Genomic DNA, 15,620 nt, shown 5'->3' on the forward strand with positions numbered 1-15,620 from the left:
GGGTTTTTCTCCAACTGGCTGCAGTCGACCAGAAGGTTGGGACAATGATCTTTAAGATCAGATACACTGAGCAGATGTCAGGGAGGTGTCCGGGAGGATGGTGAGTTCAGAGACACACACTGAACTTCAGATGGGAATGGAGCTTCCAAGTAGCTGAGTCAAAAAGGCAGCTGGATCTCTGGGTCTGGAACTCAAGGGCACAGTTTGGAATGAACATGGGATATGGGCATCATCAACATATTCTGGCAGTAGGAGAGGGGTGCTGTATGCCTGCTGACTGTGTCTCCATCCTTCTAAGAATTTACCTCCTGATGGACCCTTGGCGACCCATCAATCACCACTCTGCATCTCACTCACTGAGCCTCAAAGGTTTGTGTGTGTTTCTATGTTCTTAAGCCTCTTAAACCATCTCCATCAATGTTTGCTGTGACTGCATGTCTGGAAAAATTATTCTTAACAATGGGAACTGTCCAGTAACAAATGGAACATTTCAAGTCCCTATCACAATCAATCCTTCAAGAGACTGGGAGTCATATTGCATATTCCACAAAAGGAATTCCTCTAGGAAGTTCTCAAGAAGCAAGATGATGAGTTGCACATCACCAGCAGATACAGAACTTTCTGGGGAGGGAAATATCCTCTTTGTCCAGAAATCTATCCACACCAAAAATCCCCATGATTTACTGGATGAGCCAGAATGACAGCCATGTCTGGGTTCTGCTAAAGGTCACACACAGAAGAAGCATTTTACCATGACTGAAAGAGAGGTTCTGGAGGCCACATATCCCATCCAAATCAACTGATCTTGAACTGGAAGCCTCTGATGAATGACCCACAGTGGTTCCCTCCAGTAGTCTGAGAAATGGGTCTTAATTGCTGCCTTTGTCTTTTCTCTAAGGCAGGTTATGAAAGGCTCATTAATGCAATTGGCCCTATGCTATGGGCATCCACCTGCTTCAACCAAGCTTTTCAAGAATCTATTCTTTGCTCAGAACATTGAAGATTCAGTGATGAGATAGATCTGGCCATGACCTCAACAAGCTGGTAGTCTCGTGACTACCTTGATTAATGGTTCATTTTCTTTCCATGAGTTCTTCTGAATACCCCTGCTTCTCCAAAGTAGTCAATCAATGAAGACACAGTTTATGCCCCCACACACATCTGCCTGCCAATATCTCCACAGTGGAGCCCAGAGACTTACAGAAGAAACTGTCACTGAGGCACACAGACACAAGCCTTCCTCTGCCTCCACTGATCTCTTCTCCAAATAAAACAGGTCTGTAATATACAACCCCAGAACTAACCAGTGAAAGAGCAGATGTATTAAGAAAACCACTACATAAAGAAAGCAAACAAAAACACATGCCCTTGAAGGTTTATCTTGAATCTGGAAAATACATTAAGCACGTCAAATACAGAGGAAGAACCGGAAGACAGAGTCTGTAAAGCATGAGGAGAGCAGGGATCACAGCTGGAGGACCCTTCTGGAAGAAGATAAAAGTGGTAGAAGAGGGAGGAGGCACAAAGCTGAACTTGTCTAAGGAGCTGAACTTCCTTCAGGGAAGTGGGAAACAGTTTTAAGAAGTGGAAAGACAAGGACTCTGTATAATAACTGAATTCTAGAGATCATGTTGATAGAAAGGGCATCATCAAATGCCCGACTTTGACACTCTATTCTTTGTTTTTCTTTTTTCCCCCTTATTTTATTCCTGGTCATTGCACAGAAAAGTGACTGGCAAGTATTTGTCTGTTATTCAGTATTTAGATTGCTTGAAAATTTTTGCAGATACTAAAATGATTTTACACTGCAAGAACAACAACAGGACTTCTGTTTTCTATGGGGCATGCTGTAACAGGAAATGGTATTTCTGAACAGGGCTGTCTCCTAAGGACAAGCATACTTAGAGAACATTTTCAGTCACTAGCCAGGGGTTGTGCTGAGGGCCAAGCTTTACCAGAGGCATTGTCTTTGGATCTCAGACTTCAGGAATGTGCTGGCCCCAGTGGTGAGCCCAAGACTGTCACCATCATTGTGTTCTACTGACAGCCTTTACAGAATCAGACCCTGAACACAAGTTTAGGATCTTGCCAAGCCCAAGCGCACAATCATGTCATTGGGTGAAAAGGGGTATAAAGCCAGACTGTCTTCATCGAGAATCCTAAAGGCATCATGTAACAACAGTCATGAGTGATTTAACCCTTGGGGCCTCTGTTTTCTCATATGTAAAATGGAGATGATAATAACTGAACTATAACTGATGAGGACTAAAAAGGTATCAAATGAAAGGTGCACTTTAGAAAATTAGTGGTTGTCCTTGGCTTCCCAAAGGAGTCTTCTTGTGGAAAAGGAAGCCAAGAAAGGAGGATAGGTTCCCTGAAGACCCTTTTTCGGCAGAACACACTTACTTGCAGATCAGTGTGCACTGCCTGGCTGGCCCAGGATGTGCTGCTGACCCAGTGGGGCACAGCTGTGGTCTTGAGTGAGGCTGTTCCAGTGTGACTCAAGAAGTGCCCCCCATACCTGTTTCCTCCTGGTGACACTGAGCTCTGGGTTCTAGCTGCCTCAGAAATGCCAATTTTCCTGAGTAGGGAGTGCCCTAGGGGGACCTCACACTGGGGTGCCTGAAGACAGGGAGTCTGGAAGGACAAAAAGCCCTGGGTGTGGGAATGGGGGGCTTAGAGGAAGGAAGGGAACCAGGTTAGAAATGTAAAAACAGAGCACGGTTTTGAAGACTGACCACAGAGAAACACTGTCTGTTGGATGTGGAGGAGTCATCAAAAAAGTAAACCTAGCACCAGATATTTGACATCAGGGGCACATAGAATGTTTCCTTTCTCTGGAACAAAGGAAGTTGGGCTTTGAAGAAGCTGTAGAGAAGCCAGCAAAGCACAGAGAATCAAGCCTTCCAGAGGATCAAGGAGGTCTCTTGCAGGTTCTGAAAAGCAGGGAGGGGCGGTCATGTCCCTTTGCCTAATTACCAGCACACATCCTACCACAGCACCCCAGGGGAAATGGATGGTTACTGCGCATGTCTCCAGCTGACCTGTGCAGACATGGAGCTAATAAGGTGTAAATTCATGGACGAAAACCATGAAAAGTGGATCTTGGGAGCAGTTACTATCTGATACTACCTACACCGTTATTAACATTAGCTACCCAAAACTATTTCAGCCATATTAGCACTGAGCTAATGAGAAATACACATCATAAAAAAAGAAATTACCCACATAATAAACCTTGCATCTTCCAGAATGAAGCCATTAGAAATTGATCCACTAATTTAGGAGCAACTGAAGGCTGCAGCCCAGATGAAAGCACCAGGAAACACATTCTCAAGTTCACTCCCAGCTCACACACACTGCAGTCACACAGGCTGCCCTGGTTTGTAGTTCCTAAATAAACATGTGGTCAGAGGGGATTCTTTAGGAAAGCTTGGCCTGTGGTTACTGGCCACTCCCGAGCAATGCCTGCAGGCTGGGAGAAGCCAGGACCAGGCAGGCTGCAATGACATCTCATGTTCCCATTACCCCACTAGGGCCACAATAGTGAGATGGCCAGTCAAGGGGACATTTCCTATGCACCCACTTTAAATGGGTGCATTGATCCTGCTCCCATTGCCTACACACACAAACACACTCACACAAGCACACTCATAAATGCCTATATACTCACATGTATGTACAACTGGCACATACATTCACACCCTCAAACATATAACTTACATGCACATACAACTCATACTCACACTCTCACATACATGCAACTCATACTCATACACTCACATGCAACTCACACGCATACATATTCACAGATACATGCTCACATGCATATACAACTCACACTCACACATATACACATAAATACATACTCATACAGGTATACACACTCACATGTACACTTACATCCATATATACATAATTACTTACATTCACACTCACACATGTACATTTCCACATACACTTACTCAAACCTTTAACATACATGCATTCTTACACAGGTACATATTCATGCACATACATACTCTGGCTCACACTCAGGCACACTCATATTACCCTCCCACACCCTTAGCATCCTGCATGCAATATGGCCTCTCTCCCCTCCTAATTCCTTGTCCCACTCCCTGTGCATCCCATTTGCTAACCTGCTCTAATCTCTCCAGCCCCAGACCCTGACTGGCTGCCTCATCCCACCCCTCACACATCTAATGCCTCACACCACTTCTCTGACTTTTGACTTTCTCATGGACTCAGGTCTTAATTCTTTCCCTGGTCCCCACCTGGTATAGGTGAGCATCTTGGCAGGTCAAATCCAACTCTCTGACCTCTTGCCTTGACAAGACAAAGCCCAGGATTTATTCTAGCCCCTAAGTCAAAATTGGACATGAAAGGATTTCTCCGAGCTTTGCCAAGGGACAGGTGAATGTCAGTGCAGGCTGTGCCCTCACCATTCAGGGGCTCTTACCTCATTCACAAAGACCCAGTGGCTGTCCTTGGAAGCTAGGTTGGTCTCCACAGCCTGCAGAGAGAAAAAGAATATACATGAACACAAGCAAACCAGAAGCTGGCAGACACACAAGATTGTGGAGATGGGATTTTATAAACATTGTTCTTGCAGAATTTTTTCCTTACAAAACATGCCATTCCCCTGGGGCCCACTCTGGCTGCCTTAGCCACAAGAGGCATCATCTGAACACAGACATCTGATTTCCTGCTGTTCTTCTGTACTCTCCTGCACCAGCCCTGAGCAAGGTTAGAGGCTCTGGTTCCTGCAGGCTTCACAGGGCCACAGGCAGGGGCACAGCCTCCCTTCCCAAGAATGCCTGCAAACACCTCCCTGCAGGGGCTCTTAGGGAGGACTCTCATCATTGCCCGAGGCTACAGAATCAGAAAGCCAGAAGGTTGCGTTTATGGCAGCTTGTTGGACTGTGCTGAGTGACACTGTGACACCCAGAAGACAGAAGCTCAGAGCTAGGGCTCAGAGCTTCCTTCACTTCATTAGGATCCACAGAACCTGCAGCTCTTTCTAGCTCCTGGGCAGTGGCCCCACCCCCATTACTCTCTGTTAGACTGCTTTGTTCTAATTTTATAGAAAAATATTTTTCTTATTGTCTGCCTCTGCTAGGTTGGGGGTTCCATAAGGTCCAAGTCCATGTATCTGAGGCACACCTGTGTCCCTAGAACTTTACCAGCATATAACAGGTGTTCAATTAATATTGTTGAATATATGATTAAAGGCCCAGGCAGACAGGGCCCAGTTACTTATTTTGTTTCTCATACGTGTTTATGAGCGTTTTCCCCCTCCTTGAATTGGAAAGCCAACAGACTGAAAGAATTAGAAGGAACTGATGGTTTTCAACCACATCCCATAAGAATACTCACAGTGAGCGTGTGCCAAATGCTCAGCAAGAGCACCCGGCACTGTGCCAGGCCATCTATGAACCTGGGAGAAAACTTTCTGATTATAGTCACTATTTATTTATTGATGTATTTTCATAATATAATCATTACCACTCCCGATTGGAAAAATACAGAAAAATTTAAGTGTTCAAAGTCACCCATAAGGTCTCCCCATTTTTATGGAACATGCTCAGAAGTAAAAATTCCCCATTTATTCCTCCATATTCATCCCTCCAGAGGTTGTTTGAAGTGTCCCCCCTCCAGAAGCTTCTACTATCAGGTCTGCAAGTACATGTCTACTTGCATATCAGACAGATATTTTTATTAAAATCACATCAAGAAATACACATCAAGCTGCAATTCTCATTTTGGATTATTAATATAGCAAAAATGCCTTTCCTTGTCAGTTCTTAGAGATCTGACTCTTTCTTAACAAATGAGGCATAGAGGTTTCAGAGCCTGCACCAGCAGCCCAGCCAGCATGTGGTCCAGTAGGGTCATAGGCCCTCATGGTGCTAAGGCTCACAGGCTGCCATCCCACAAGTTTCTGTTAGGACCTCGCTCCATGAGAATGGATGAGTTTGTTGGCAAGCACAGCAAGGTCATGAAGATAGAGCCTGTGGAGTATACTCAGGTGAGCTCTAGACCCCCAAGACCTTTATAGACAAAATCCCAAAGGACACCAAGGGTGGGCACACGGCCTCTCCTGGGTCAGTCAAGACTAAAGGAAGCAGACTCTCCTCTTCATCCTGTGAATGAAAGGCTGCCAGACTATGAAGAAAAACTGGGGCATGAGGCTGGAGTGGAAGGGAATGTCCTCCACCCCTGTCATTCATTCATTCTGGTCATCTGTAAAATGCAGAAAACTCTTGCCCCCTCCTGTCTGCCAAGGTCGACAACATGATCTCAAGTTCTCCATCTCAGCAAGAGGCAGACTCAGAGACTGGCACTCCAATCTCTCTTACACACCCCAAGCCTTCCCTAGGAAGCAGAGAAGGGAAGTTCCTTGGATGTTCCTGTGCTTTGTGGGGCTCAGCTTTGCTTCCCAACTTGCTCACATTTCAACGTGTATCCTGGGAGTCTCCTCTGGCTGTAGAAGCCTTCCTGTTCTCTTCATGAGCCTCACCTCACACTTCCCTGAGATAAATGAATCATTTCTAAAAATATCTAGGTGCTCCCTCTCCTACTTCAGAAGGAGGCTCAGGGTGCTCTGCAGGCACTTGATGGAAAGATGGCACAAGAGATGTCAAGGGTATCCATCCACTCCACAGGTCCATGTCCTGAGATGCATTCCACCCCATTTTACAAGCTCGGTAAGCCAGGCTATCTCCAGAGAAGCTGCAAGGACTCTGGATACTGTGGCTCAGAGAGGAGCTCTCAGTTTAGTGGGAGAAGGGAGAGAAGCTCATGGTGGAGTCCTGGCTGCTCAGACCAGAGCCTCTCTCCTTTGAACACTCTGACTTCCATGGATGCCTTTAGAAGCCCTGGTGGGGAGGTAGAGAAGGGAGGAGCGGAGGCAGGGAGTCGGAACACTCTGAACGCATTGCCTGGCCCCAGCTGGCCTCAGTTCCCAACACTTCAACCTTTTCTTCTTGATCACAGAGAGACATTAGTGATTTGCATTATCAAATTGGCACACCATACAAAGCTGGGAGGATGTCGTGATATCTCAGAAAGCTGGAAGGATGAACTGACTCTCGACAGATGTGGTTTAACAAGGCTTAACTCAAAGATTTACACTTGTTTTCAATAGCAGAGAGGCTACTGGGAAAATGAAATTGGAAAGCAAGGCCCTGGAGCAGAGACGAGAGAAAGGGAAGGCAGGGATAAGGGGGTTTGTTCTGCCCTTGGGTGTTGATCTGAGTCACCTGACTTCATGGAAGACACTGCACACTGGAGCCCAGTCATGGAGTGGGACAATGTAAACCAATGACCAGTGAAAGTGACCAAAGATGCTTAGAGTCTGGGACAGTGTAGATTTCTTTAAACACTTGAAGAAAAATCGTCATATGGAAGAGAAATTGAAGTTTCTGTTTGCAGCCTCTAAGAGTAGATTTACAACCAATGGTGCCAAAAAATCAGGGAGGCAGATCACCTCAATATGGGTGAGACCTTTCCAACTTTCCAAATAGTTCAAGGAAGAGGATGACCAGGGACGAGGTATTGGCATGTGCAGCAAAGATTCTCAAATCTGGCTGCATGAAGGAATATCCTAGGTGGCTTCTACAAATACAGACCCTGGAGCCCACTGTTAAGTGATATGCCTGAGATCCTATGTTGTTTCAGATCTCTGACCTGCCTTTTGGCTCTGGAGCCAAGATCCCTGCTCCAGAATGTGTAGTTCTGTGATCTGAAGGGGTGGTCGCATCTGTGCAGGTGAGAGGGCTTCTACCTATTCCTGCAGGTGCCAGGTGCTACCGACAACTTGAACCAATTGCCAGGAGAGTCCAGGGAGCAGGAAGGAGCTCTGACAACCTTAACAAGTCTTCCCACCTGGTATCAGACTCCAGCACAGAAGATGTTGCAGAGAATTGATCAGAAAACCCCACAGGACAACTGACCAACTTCCCCGTCCTAATTTCCTTTGTTTCCTTACCAATGAAGCATCAACTAATTTGTTAAGCCTCTTTTCCCCACACAGAGATAAATAGCACTTGGCTGCAGCTTTTTTCCAGAGGGTATGACTCCTACAGAGTCTGGGATAAGTGGCAAAAAAGGGTGGCTACCTCCAATTGAGCAAGAACATGTCCACCTCCCTCTTCAATTACTGGAGAGCTGCCAGCTCTGAGGAGGGCCCTAACAGCTTGCCGCCCAGAGGGGAGCCTTCCCTCCCAGCAACACTGATTCCCCTTCTGTGTGGCATCCCTCCTCTTTCCCTCCCCAGCTATGTCTGCAGCAAAGGAAGGTGAGTCCTTTCATCCATAGAGTAAGCACAGCCTGGAGGAGTCTTAGCTGAGTGCTCCGGGCTGACCTGCCTCCCCTCACCAATGGCAGATTCTACACCCCTATGGCATTTATGTACCAACCTAGCCATGATGCTCTGCCCACGTCTCCCTCACATCCGATAGGATATTTGATTAGACTCCCCATGTGTTCTCCCAAGTGCCAACACCCGAGATTCAGCTGCCAGAGCCCTGCCTGGCATTCACAGTGACTGGGAACTTACACCCTTAACCGAGGACTGAGGGTGCCACGGATACAGATCCCAGCTGGCTTGCTCCCTGATGGGGACTTTCTCCCTGTGTGATCTCAGCTATTTTCAGAATTTCTCTGCAGGATGGAGCCAAAATTACCTCACTTGGCTTCCCTCACTTCCCGGTTCCACGTCCCCACTCCCCTGCTGGCTGTCTTGTTTTAACTCCCCCTGGGAATGCTTCTTAATAAATCATTATCACATGAATCCTCCTCTCAAAGTTCACTTCTGGGATATCAACCTGAGATAAACACCTGCTGCCTCAGGTTATGGTGAGAATTAAATGAAATTACACACAAAGCTACCCTGCCCAGGAAGTTCACTATACATGAACAGTTAGCACAAGGATCCTCCCCATTCCTTCCCCCTCGTGTCTCCTGCCTGGTCTCTTTCAAATGTGCACTGTGCATAATTTCCTTCCTTCTTTCATTCAGCAGACAGGGCCTGCCATGTCCTGACAACTATCCTAAAACTTCCAGATACATTCCCGCCATCCTGTCAAACAGTGACAAAAAGACAATGCACATAACCTTGCAAAGTGCTCAGTACTGTCTCATCCATGACCTGAGAGACCTTTCAGGATAGCATGGTGCCTCTCCTCACCTCGGCCACAGTGATTATCAGCCATGAACCATGATAGGTGTCTGTAGACAAGAGTTGCACAACTAGACAAACTGAAGGCAGCTCCTGTTGGGTAAGGGCACTAGCCTTCTACTCAGGGAGGCCTGGTCACCTACCTTCAGCAGGTGGGGAGGCTGGCTCCCTGCAGTAAGACTTCTGCGTGGAGCTGAGCTTCATGGCTATGGGACAATCAAGCAGCAGCAGGGCTGAAGGCCTGAGCAACTGCAGAAGCTCCATGCACACTCTGACCTAGGAAGTAGGTCTCAATAAGCCCAAAGGGATCGCTGCAGTGGCCCAAAGCTACAGCACAGGTAGCCCTGTTAAGGTGTTGCTGCTGAGTCCTGCAAAGCCTTGCCAAACCATCAGGGTCCATCTGTCTGGCTCCTCTGGCCTGTCAAATACTGGCAAACTCAACACTTTAGAAGAGCTGAGGAGATGGGACTTCTAAAGGATCCAGCCGACTTCGAGCCTTTTTGACCAGAGGAGGTAGTAGATGGTAATGGTGGTAACTGGCTCAAAGAAGTGCCTGGAAGGTGGATGCAGGTGGCCAGTAGAAGGAGGCACGGCACACAGGGGAAGGGTGCGGCTGGACGTCTGTCTACACATGTGCCAACTTGGTTTGTTTTGTTTTACTACTGAACTACATCTCCAGTCCTTTTCAATTTTTACTTTTGAGAGAGGGTTCCACCAAGTTGCCTCACTAAGTTGCTGAGGTTGGTTTTGAACTTGTGAACCTCCTGCCTCAGCCTGCCAAGTTTCTGGGATGTACCCTTGTCCCCAGCCACACACTTGTCAAATTGTATGGACATACACATATGGACACCCACATTCCACCCTCTGGAGGGAAAAGAGTGCTACCTTGGGTAGATGCCAGCTAAAGAAAGCCAAGGATGGCTCTTCCTCCCATACCTGGAAAGCTGCATGTAAAGAGGAAGGTGTCCCCTTGTTCATGAGCAGCCGTCCGAGTCTGAACCTTTGGTACCTTCTCCCGCTGCCAAGGGCGTAACAGTGCTGGAGTATACATGACATCCTGCAGGCCCACTGAGAACCAGGGGACATTTGAATTCTGTTCTGGCCACCCTGATTCTACATTTACCACGGAGAAGGAGATTTGGGCCAATTTCCAGCTCCTGGCTCCCTCACAGGCTCTGGAACAGAAAGCAGCCCCCAATGCTGCAGAAACGGCAGGTGCAGGGCATCTCGCCTGGACCAGGGCTGGGAAGGGTTCACAGCTGCCCCTTGATGGTCTGGTGATGAGGATCGGTTCTAATACCCAAAAGTTTAAACGGAAGCAGAGAAGACAGGAGTGCTGAGCACACTGGAGGAAGCATCTCCAGCCTGGGCACCCTTCCCCTGGTCCTCAGCCTTTGGTGCAGGACCAAGTTTGAGCCAATTCCAAGGGCAAGAAGAGAAACTTCCGCGATGCTTCAGTTCATCTCCTCTATGTCACAACCCTGCATGTCCCATTTACTCCCATCAAACTAAATAATCAGGCAGTGCTTTCATCTTCACTTCACAGACAGGAAACCAAGACCTGGATCTAGACTCAGATCTTGCCAAAGGCCCCATGGCTAGTACTTGGCAGAGTACTTAGCAGAAACTGAATTCAAACCCAGATCCTATTGCCTCCAGTCTGTGTTCTTATCCCTTGGGCATGGTGCTCCCCCAAAGGCCCAAACAACTGTCTAAGAAAGCATATAAGTCTCAGGGCTAGCCCTAGCCCCATGACAAAGGGAACAAAACAACCTTTTTTCATATCCGAAAAGACACCATTAGGAGTAGTGGAATCTTCCTTCTCCAGGTTAACTTGTCCTCAAAAGCCTGAGACCATTATTCCACTTGTGTTCTTAAGAGTGAACGTGTTTCACTGTATCTTGGCCTATAGGGACTAGTCAGTGGAGTGAAAAAAAAAAAAAAAAACACTCCACATGGAAGTCTTCCAGTACCATCGCTGAGGATTTATTTTACAAAGTACAAATGCCACCGATTATTTATGTGTGCATTAATTGTTGGCCACTTATCTAGGCAACCCCCCCCCTCCAACACTGGAAGTCCTAGATAATGGAAGCTTGTCGGCAATTAGCATCTCTTTAAAACCCCAACTCTAACATTTGAGAACATTCCCCCATGGAGCCCAGGGCCTGGCACCTTCCCAAGGACAGATATGGAGCTAACTTTAAAGACCCACTGCTGCCTTTGCAACAACATGCTATTTAGAAACAATTCTCTCTGGGTAATGTCACCCCTCTAAAGCATGAGGGAGTACAACGCCCCCATTTGCAAGGAAGGGGAGTAGCTGGTTGAAAGATGAGAGATGATTTGCAGAGCGAATTTACAGAAAAAAAGAAAAAAAAATCAACAAAGAAGGCGCCAAGAGGCCCGAGTACCACAAGCTAAGGAAACCCACAAAGAGCAATTATCATGAACTATCTGGGGCGGCTCTATGTTTCCTAGGGGCTTGCCTTCTTGGGCAAGGGGCCCACAATTCTGGCTCAGCTACTTCTGTTTATTCCAGCCTTGTCTCCAGAATGGCTTCGGGCCCTGATTTCACTTGCGAAGATGTCCAAAATTCTCCCCAAGATTCCTTCCTCTGGCTCTGTCCTTACTCCTAGATGCCATTGAGGTATCTGGGACCCAAGCAGATCTTTTTTCCAGCATCTTCCTCTGGGCCTTTCCTAACCAAGAATGAGTCATCTGTTCCCACCTCACCCATCTTTCTGCTGGGGCATCCTTGATGCCCAGGAGCCCACCTATGGAGGGAACAGGAAAGTTACCACCTGGGCAAAGGGAAAGGTAGTTTGGCATGGGGCAGTGGGAGAATACCTAAGTATTATGCTGCAATTGAATAAAAAGAAAGAAAGCCTAATTGAATAAATACATGTAACGGTCTGATAGATCGGAACAATTTCTCGTCAATCATTAGAGCTCCCTGGTCTCCATCCTCACTGCTGCCCAAGTTTGAGATAAACAGCTAGTCCACACTGTGCAGAGGACAGAACGGCAGCTCACAGCCTCCAGGGGAGGAAGATTCATTACAGATCATTTGTGGATCCTTCAGATGAAATAGAGACAGGTTCCTGGGCTGTGCAGGAAGTGCAATTTACTGTAATAAAAAGTGAGAATATGTTACATGTGGACAATTTATGAAGAAACATTAATATCAGCAGAAAAATGAAATGGAGTCTGCTCGTAGGCACGATTTGTTTAATAAGATCAACTCAGAGAAGTGAAGCCAGGCAGTGCCAATGATATTGCCTGATGGACACTTGGATTTTAATCAATGATCTATAATTTTCCCACCACCTGGAGGGCACAGAAACCAAATAAGGCTGTCCATGTTCTCACTCCCCCAGATACTCAGGCTGTATCCTGAAGGGAGGCAATGTAAGCCTGGTTTTTCTATCTGATCTTGTCTCACAGACAAATGAGCCAGGCATTCAGGCCCTTGGCCACCCAAATGCTGTCACACAATCCCTTTTGAGAACTGAAATCTACAGTAGAACAAATCACTTCTGAGCTTATTTATGCCCCAGTCTAGTGTGACAAGAGTGGCCATCAGCCTCTGTTCACAGTGTAGGCTATGAACAATTACAAGACTAAGTCTCCCCTAACAACCCAGGGCAAGGAGATATGGACCTGGGTGGCAGGAGATACGGACATGGGTGGCAGGTGGCTGCTCAGAGCCGTTTTTCATACATCTACTGTTCAGCTCCAGCTTCAAATGATTTCCAGATACAAGAAAAGTCCAAAACTGATGGGAAATGTTTTCTTCTCCCTCCCACAGGTATTTCCATGCTCATATTAGAGCTTGAGAAGACTCTGCTTATATCCAAAGACCAGCTCTGGGGACCCACAGTATCAGATGCTACAGATGAGGGTGTGGGGATCACTTGGGGCAGGAGAGTCCCTCCTGGCACTGCTGGGTCACATTATACCCCAGAGGCCTGCCCTCCCATCTATGGGTGTCAGCCCCATGGATCTAGACCTCTGGCAGAGACATCTGCTGGGAAAACAACCATACCACCTCATACTGCTCAATTAAAGCATCAGTCTCCAAGGTTAATACAGTGACCCCTTCAAATCATGCCCCATGTGATGCTGCACCCTGCTTCTGCACACGAACCTAATTCCTTTCCTCAACCCAAATTGTTTTTAAAAGATGGAAGCGTTTGAATTCTTTTTAAGGCAATAAAGTTGAAAGTAGCAATTCTTTACCAAGCTGATAAGAGCTTCTGGGTGTAATTTGTATTCTTTTTTATGAGCCTGACTTTTTGGAGAATGTAGTAGAAAGAAAAATATCTTCTTTTCAGTTCTGGAGACAAGAGCTTTTTCTTCCTCAGGGTGCTGGGGAGGAGTTCCCCAGCCCAGGAATTGTCAGGAACAGTCCCTGATGTGGGGCATGAGAAAGCCAGGGAGGACCCCCCCCCCCACCATGAATTGAACAGGGGGTGGGAGGGACAGAGGGGAACTAGAGCATAAATTGCTGACCACATAGGTGACCTTGGTGCTCACTGAAATTGACTGGGAGGTCACAGTGGGGATCTGAAGTCTTGGGAAATAAGGAGGACAGGATATTCCAAATTCAGTGCATGTTGGGCAGGGGGGAAGCAATCTATTTTCTTTAGAGTCTACAATATAAATTGCTTTACAATCTTTAAGACAGCCTCTGTAAAACTGCCATGCAGTTGGGTCCCAGACTTCTGAGTAGCTTCTTTTTAGCCCAAAGCCCTGTGCCTTCCACCCCAGTAAAACTACTCCACATATAACTCCTAGGGCAAATAGGGACAGAATCAGAAACCAGATAGGAATGTGCTCAGTCCTTAGGATGTCTTCCAGCACAAAGCACCTGAAGACCCCACCCACAGGACAGCAAGGCTAGGCGAGAGAACTGTGTGAATCCAGGGCTTCCAAGAAAATAGCCCCAGTAAGGCAGGAGGTTTAGATTTGTAGGAAAGGTAATTGAGTCACGTATCCACGTGTTGCAAATGAGGATTTGGTTCTGAAATTATTAGATGAGGCAACAATCAATTATAAACAAAATCAGCTATGAAGATTGATTAACTTGTAGATGAAGTATGGTACAGAAAATCTAATTCATATAAACAACCTTGTATCCGTTCCCCTGACCTTTATCAATCAATGTCTGTCTACGGCTCTCAATTAGTTTCATTTTCATCCTTGAGTATATTGATTAAATCATCACCACTTGCATAGCCCTGTTCTAGCTGACCACTTTGGAACCTCATCTTGCCTTGCAAGGGAAGACAGTGCTGGCAATGGGTACAGTATTGGGCCCCATCATTCAATACCTACATCCTTGGGGGATGAAAGCAAATCAGCTTAGTGTGAGCGGTGCTGTCCCAAGGAATGTAGTTGTTTGGCAACAGTGAAGAAACTGTGATCTGAAATGTTGAGGGATTGATTTCGCCCTTCTGCCATTCCCTGCTTGGCTCCCAGCCTTCATAGGTGCTGCAACTGGAGCAACTTGAATGTGTCTGTAGACCAAGTCAGCCACTGCCAGTCTTTCCAAACAGGACAGGGGACTCTCCAGGCTCAGTTCCTCTGTGTGCCCTGGACTGGTTCAGGGGATTTCCAGGCCTAGCTTGAGTCTCAATGTATATTCCAAGATTTTCTAGGCACGTTCCCAAGGATGTGAGAAACACCAGAGAAAGGAAAAGGGTATCCCCATAGGGGTCTGTAAGAGAGAGTGGTAGGATTCTGGCTACACAGGATCAGAATCCTTGACTCATAAAGACACCGACATTCATGCACCAAAAACTCAATCCCCAATGCAACAGTGGTGAGAGATGAGACCTTTAAGAGGTGAGTAGTTTCAGGTCATCATCACAGGAGTGGGTTCCTGATAAAAGAGAGTCCCGCCCCCTCTTATTCTCACTCTTGCCCTTCCATCTTCCACCATAGGGTGACTTGGCACAAAGCCCTTTATTAGATGTCAGCAGCTTGATATTGAGCTTCCCAGCCTACAGAACTGTGAGAAATAAGTTTCTTTTCTTTATAAATTACCCCGTCTGTGGTATTGTTATGGCAACACAAAATGGACTAAGATTGTCTAATCCAGACTGCATCCTGGGGGTGACTTGACCATGTCCACCCCAATCCAGCCTCCCGTGGTTTTATGGGTCTAGTTCCCCAGCATTCTGCCCACCCCTGTGCATTGCCCAGTATCATTTGAATAAATTCTTTTTATTTCATATTAACTCTGTTTTAAAACTTTTTACAAACAATAGGTAAAATAATACTTATTTTTAAAATCTGAATATCAAACACTGGTAAACCCAATGTGCTAAATAAGAACATAATCAAATGTTTTAAGAAGGAGAAAAAACTGAGTCATTTCAAAGCACAATGTGACAATTATAGACAATAGTTTGTAAACCTATTATTCTAT

The 15,620-nt window shown here is 46.5% G+C and overlaps 1 protein-coding gene across 1 annotated transcript in view; it reads right to left on the minus strand.

Annotated features, from left to right (window-relative positions):
- Grid1 (glutamate ionotropic receptor delta type subunit 1) overlaps positions 1-15,620 on the minus strand; it is a 707,905-nt gene that overhangs the window by 261,135 nt on the left and 431,150 nt on the right. The window contains exon 5 of the mRNA XM_026397042.2: positions 4,463-4,516. Within this exon, the coding sequence (XP_026252827.1) occupies positions 4,463-4,516 (54 nt within the window). The remainder of the gene's footprint in view (positions 1-4,462; positions 4,517-15,620) is intronic.

Source organism: Urocitellus parryii, chromosome 5 (genome assembly GCF_045843805.1).
Source record: "Urocitellus parryii isolate mUroPar1 chromosome 5, mUroPar1.hap1, whole genome shotgun sequence".
NCBI lineage: Eukaryota > Metazoa > Chordata > Mammalia > Rodentia > Sciuridae > Urocitellus > Urocitellus parryii.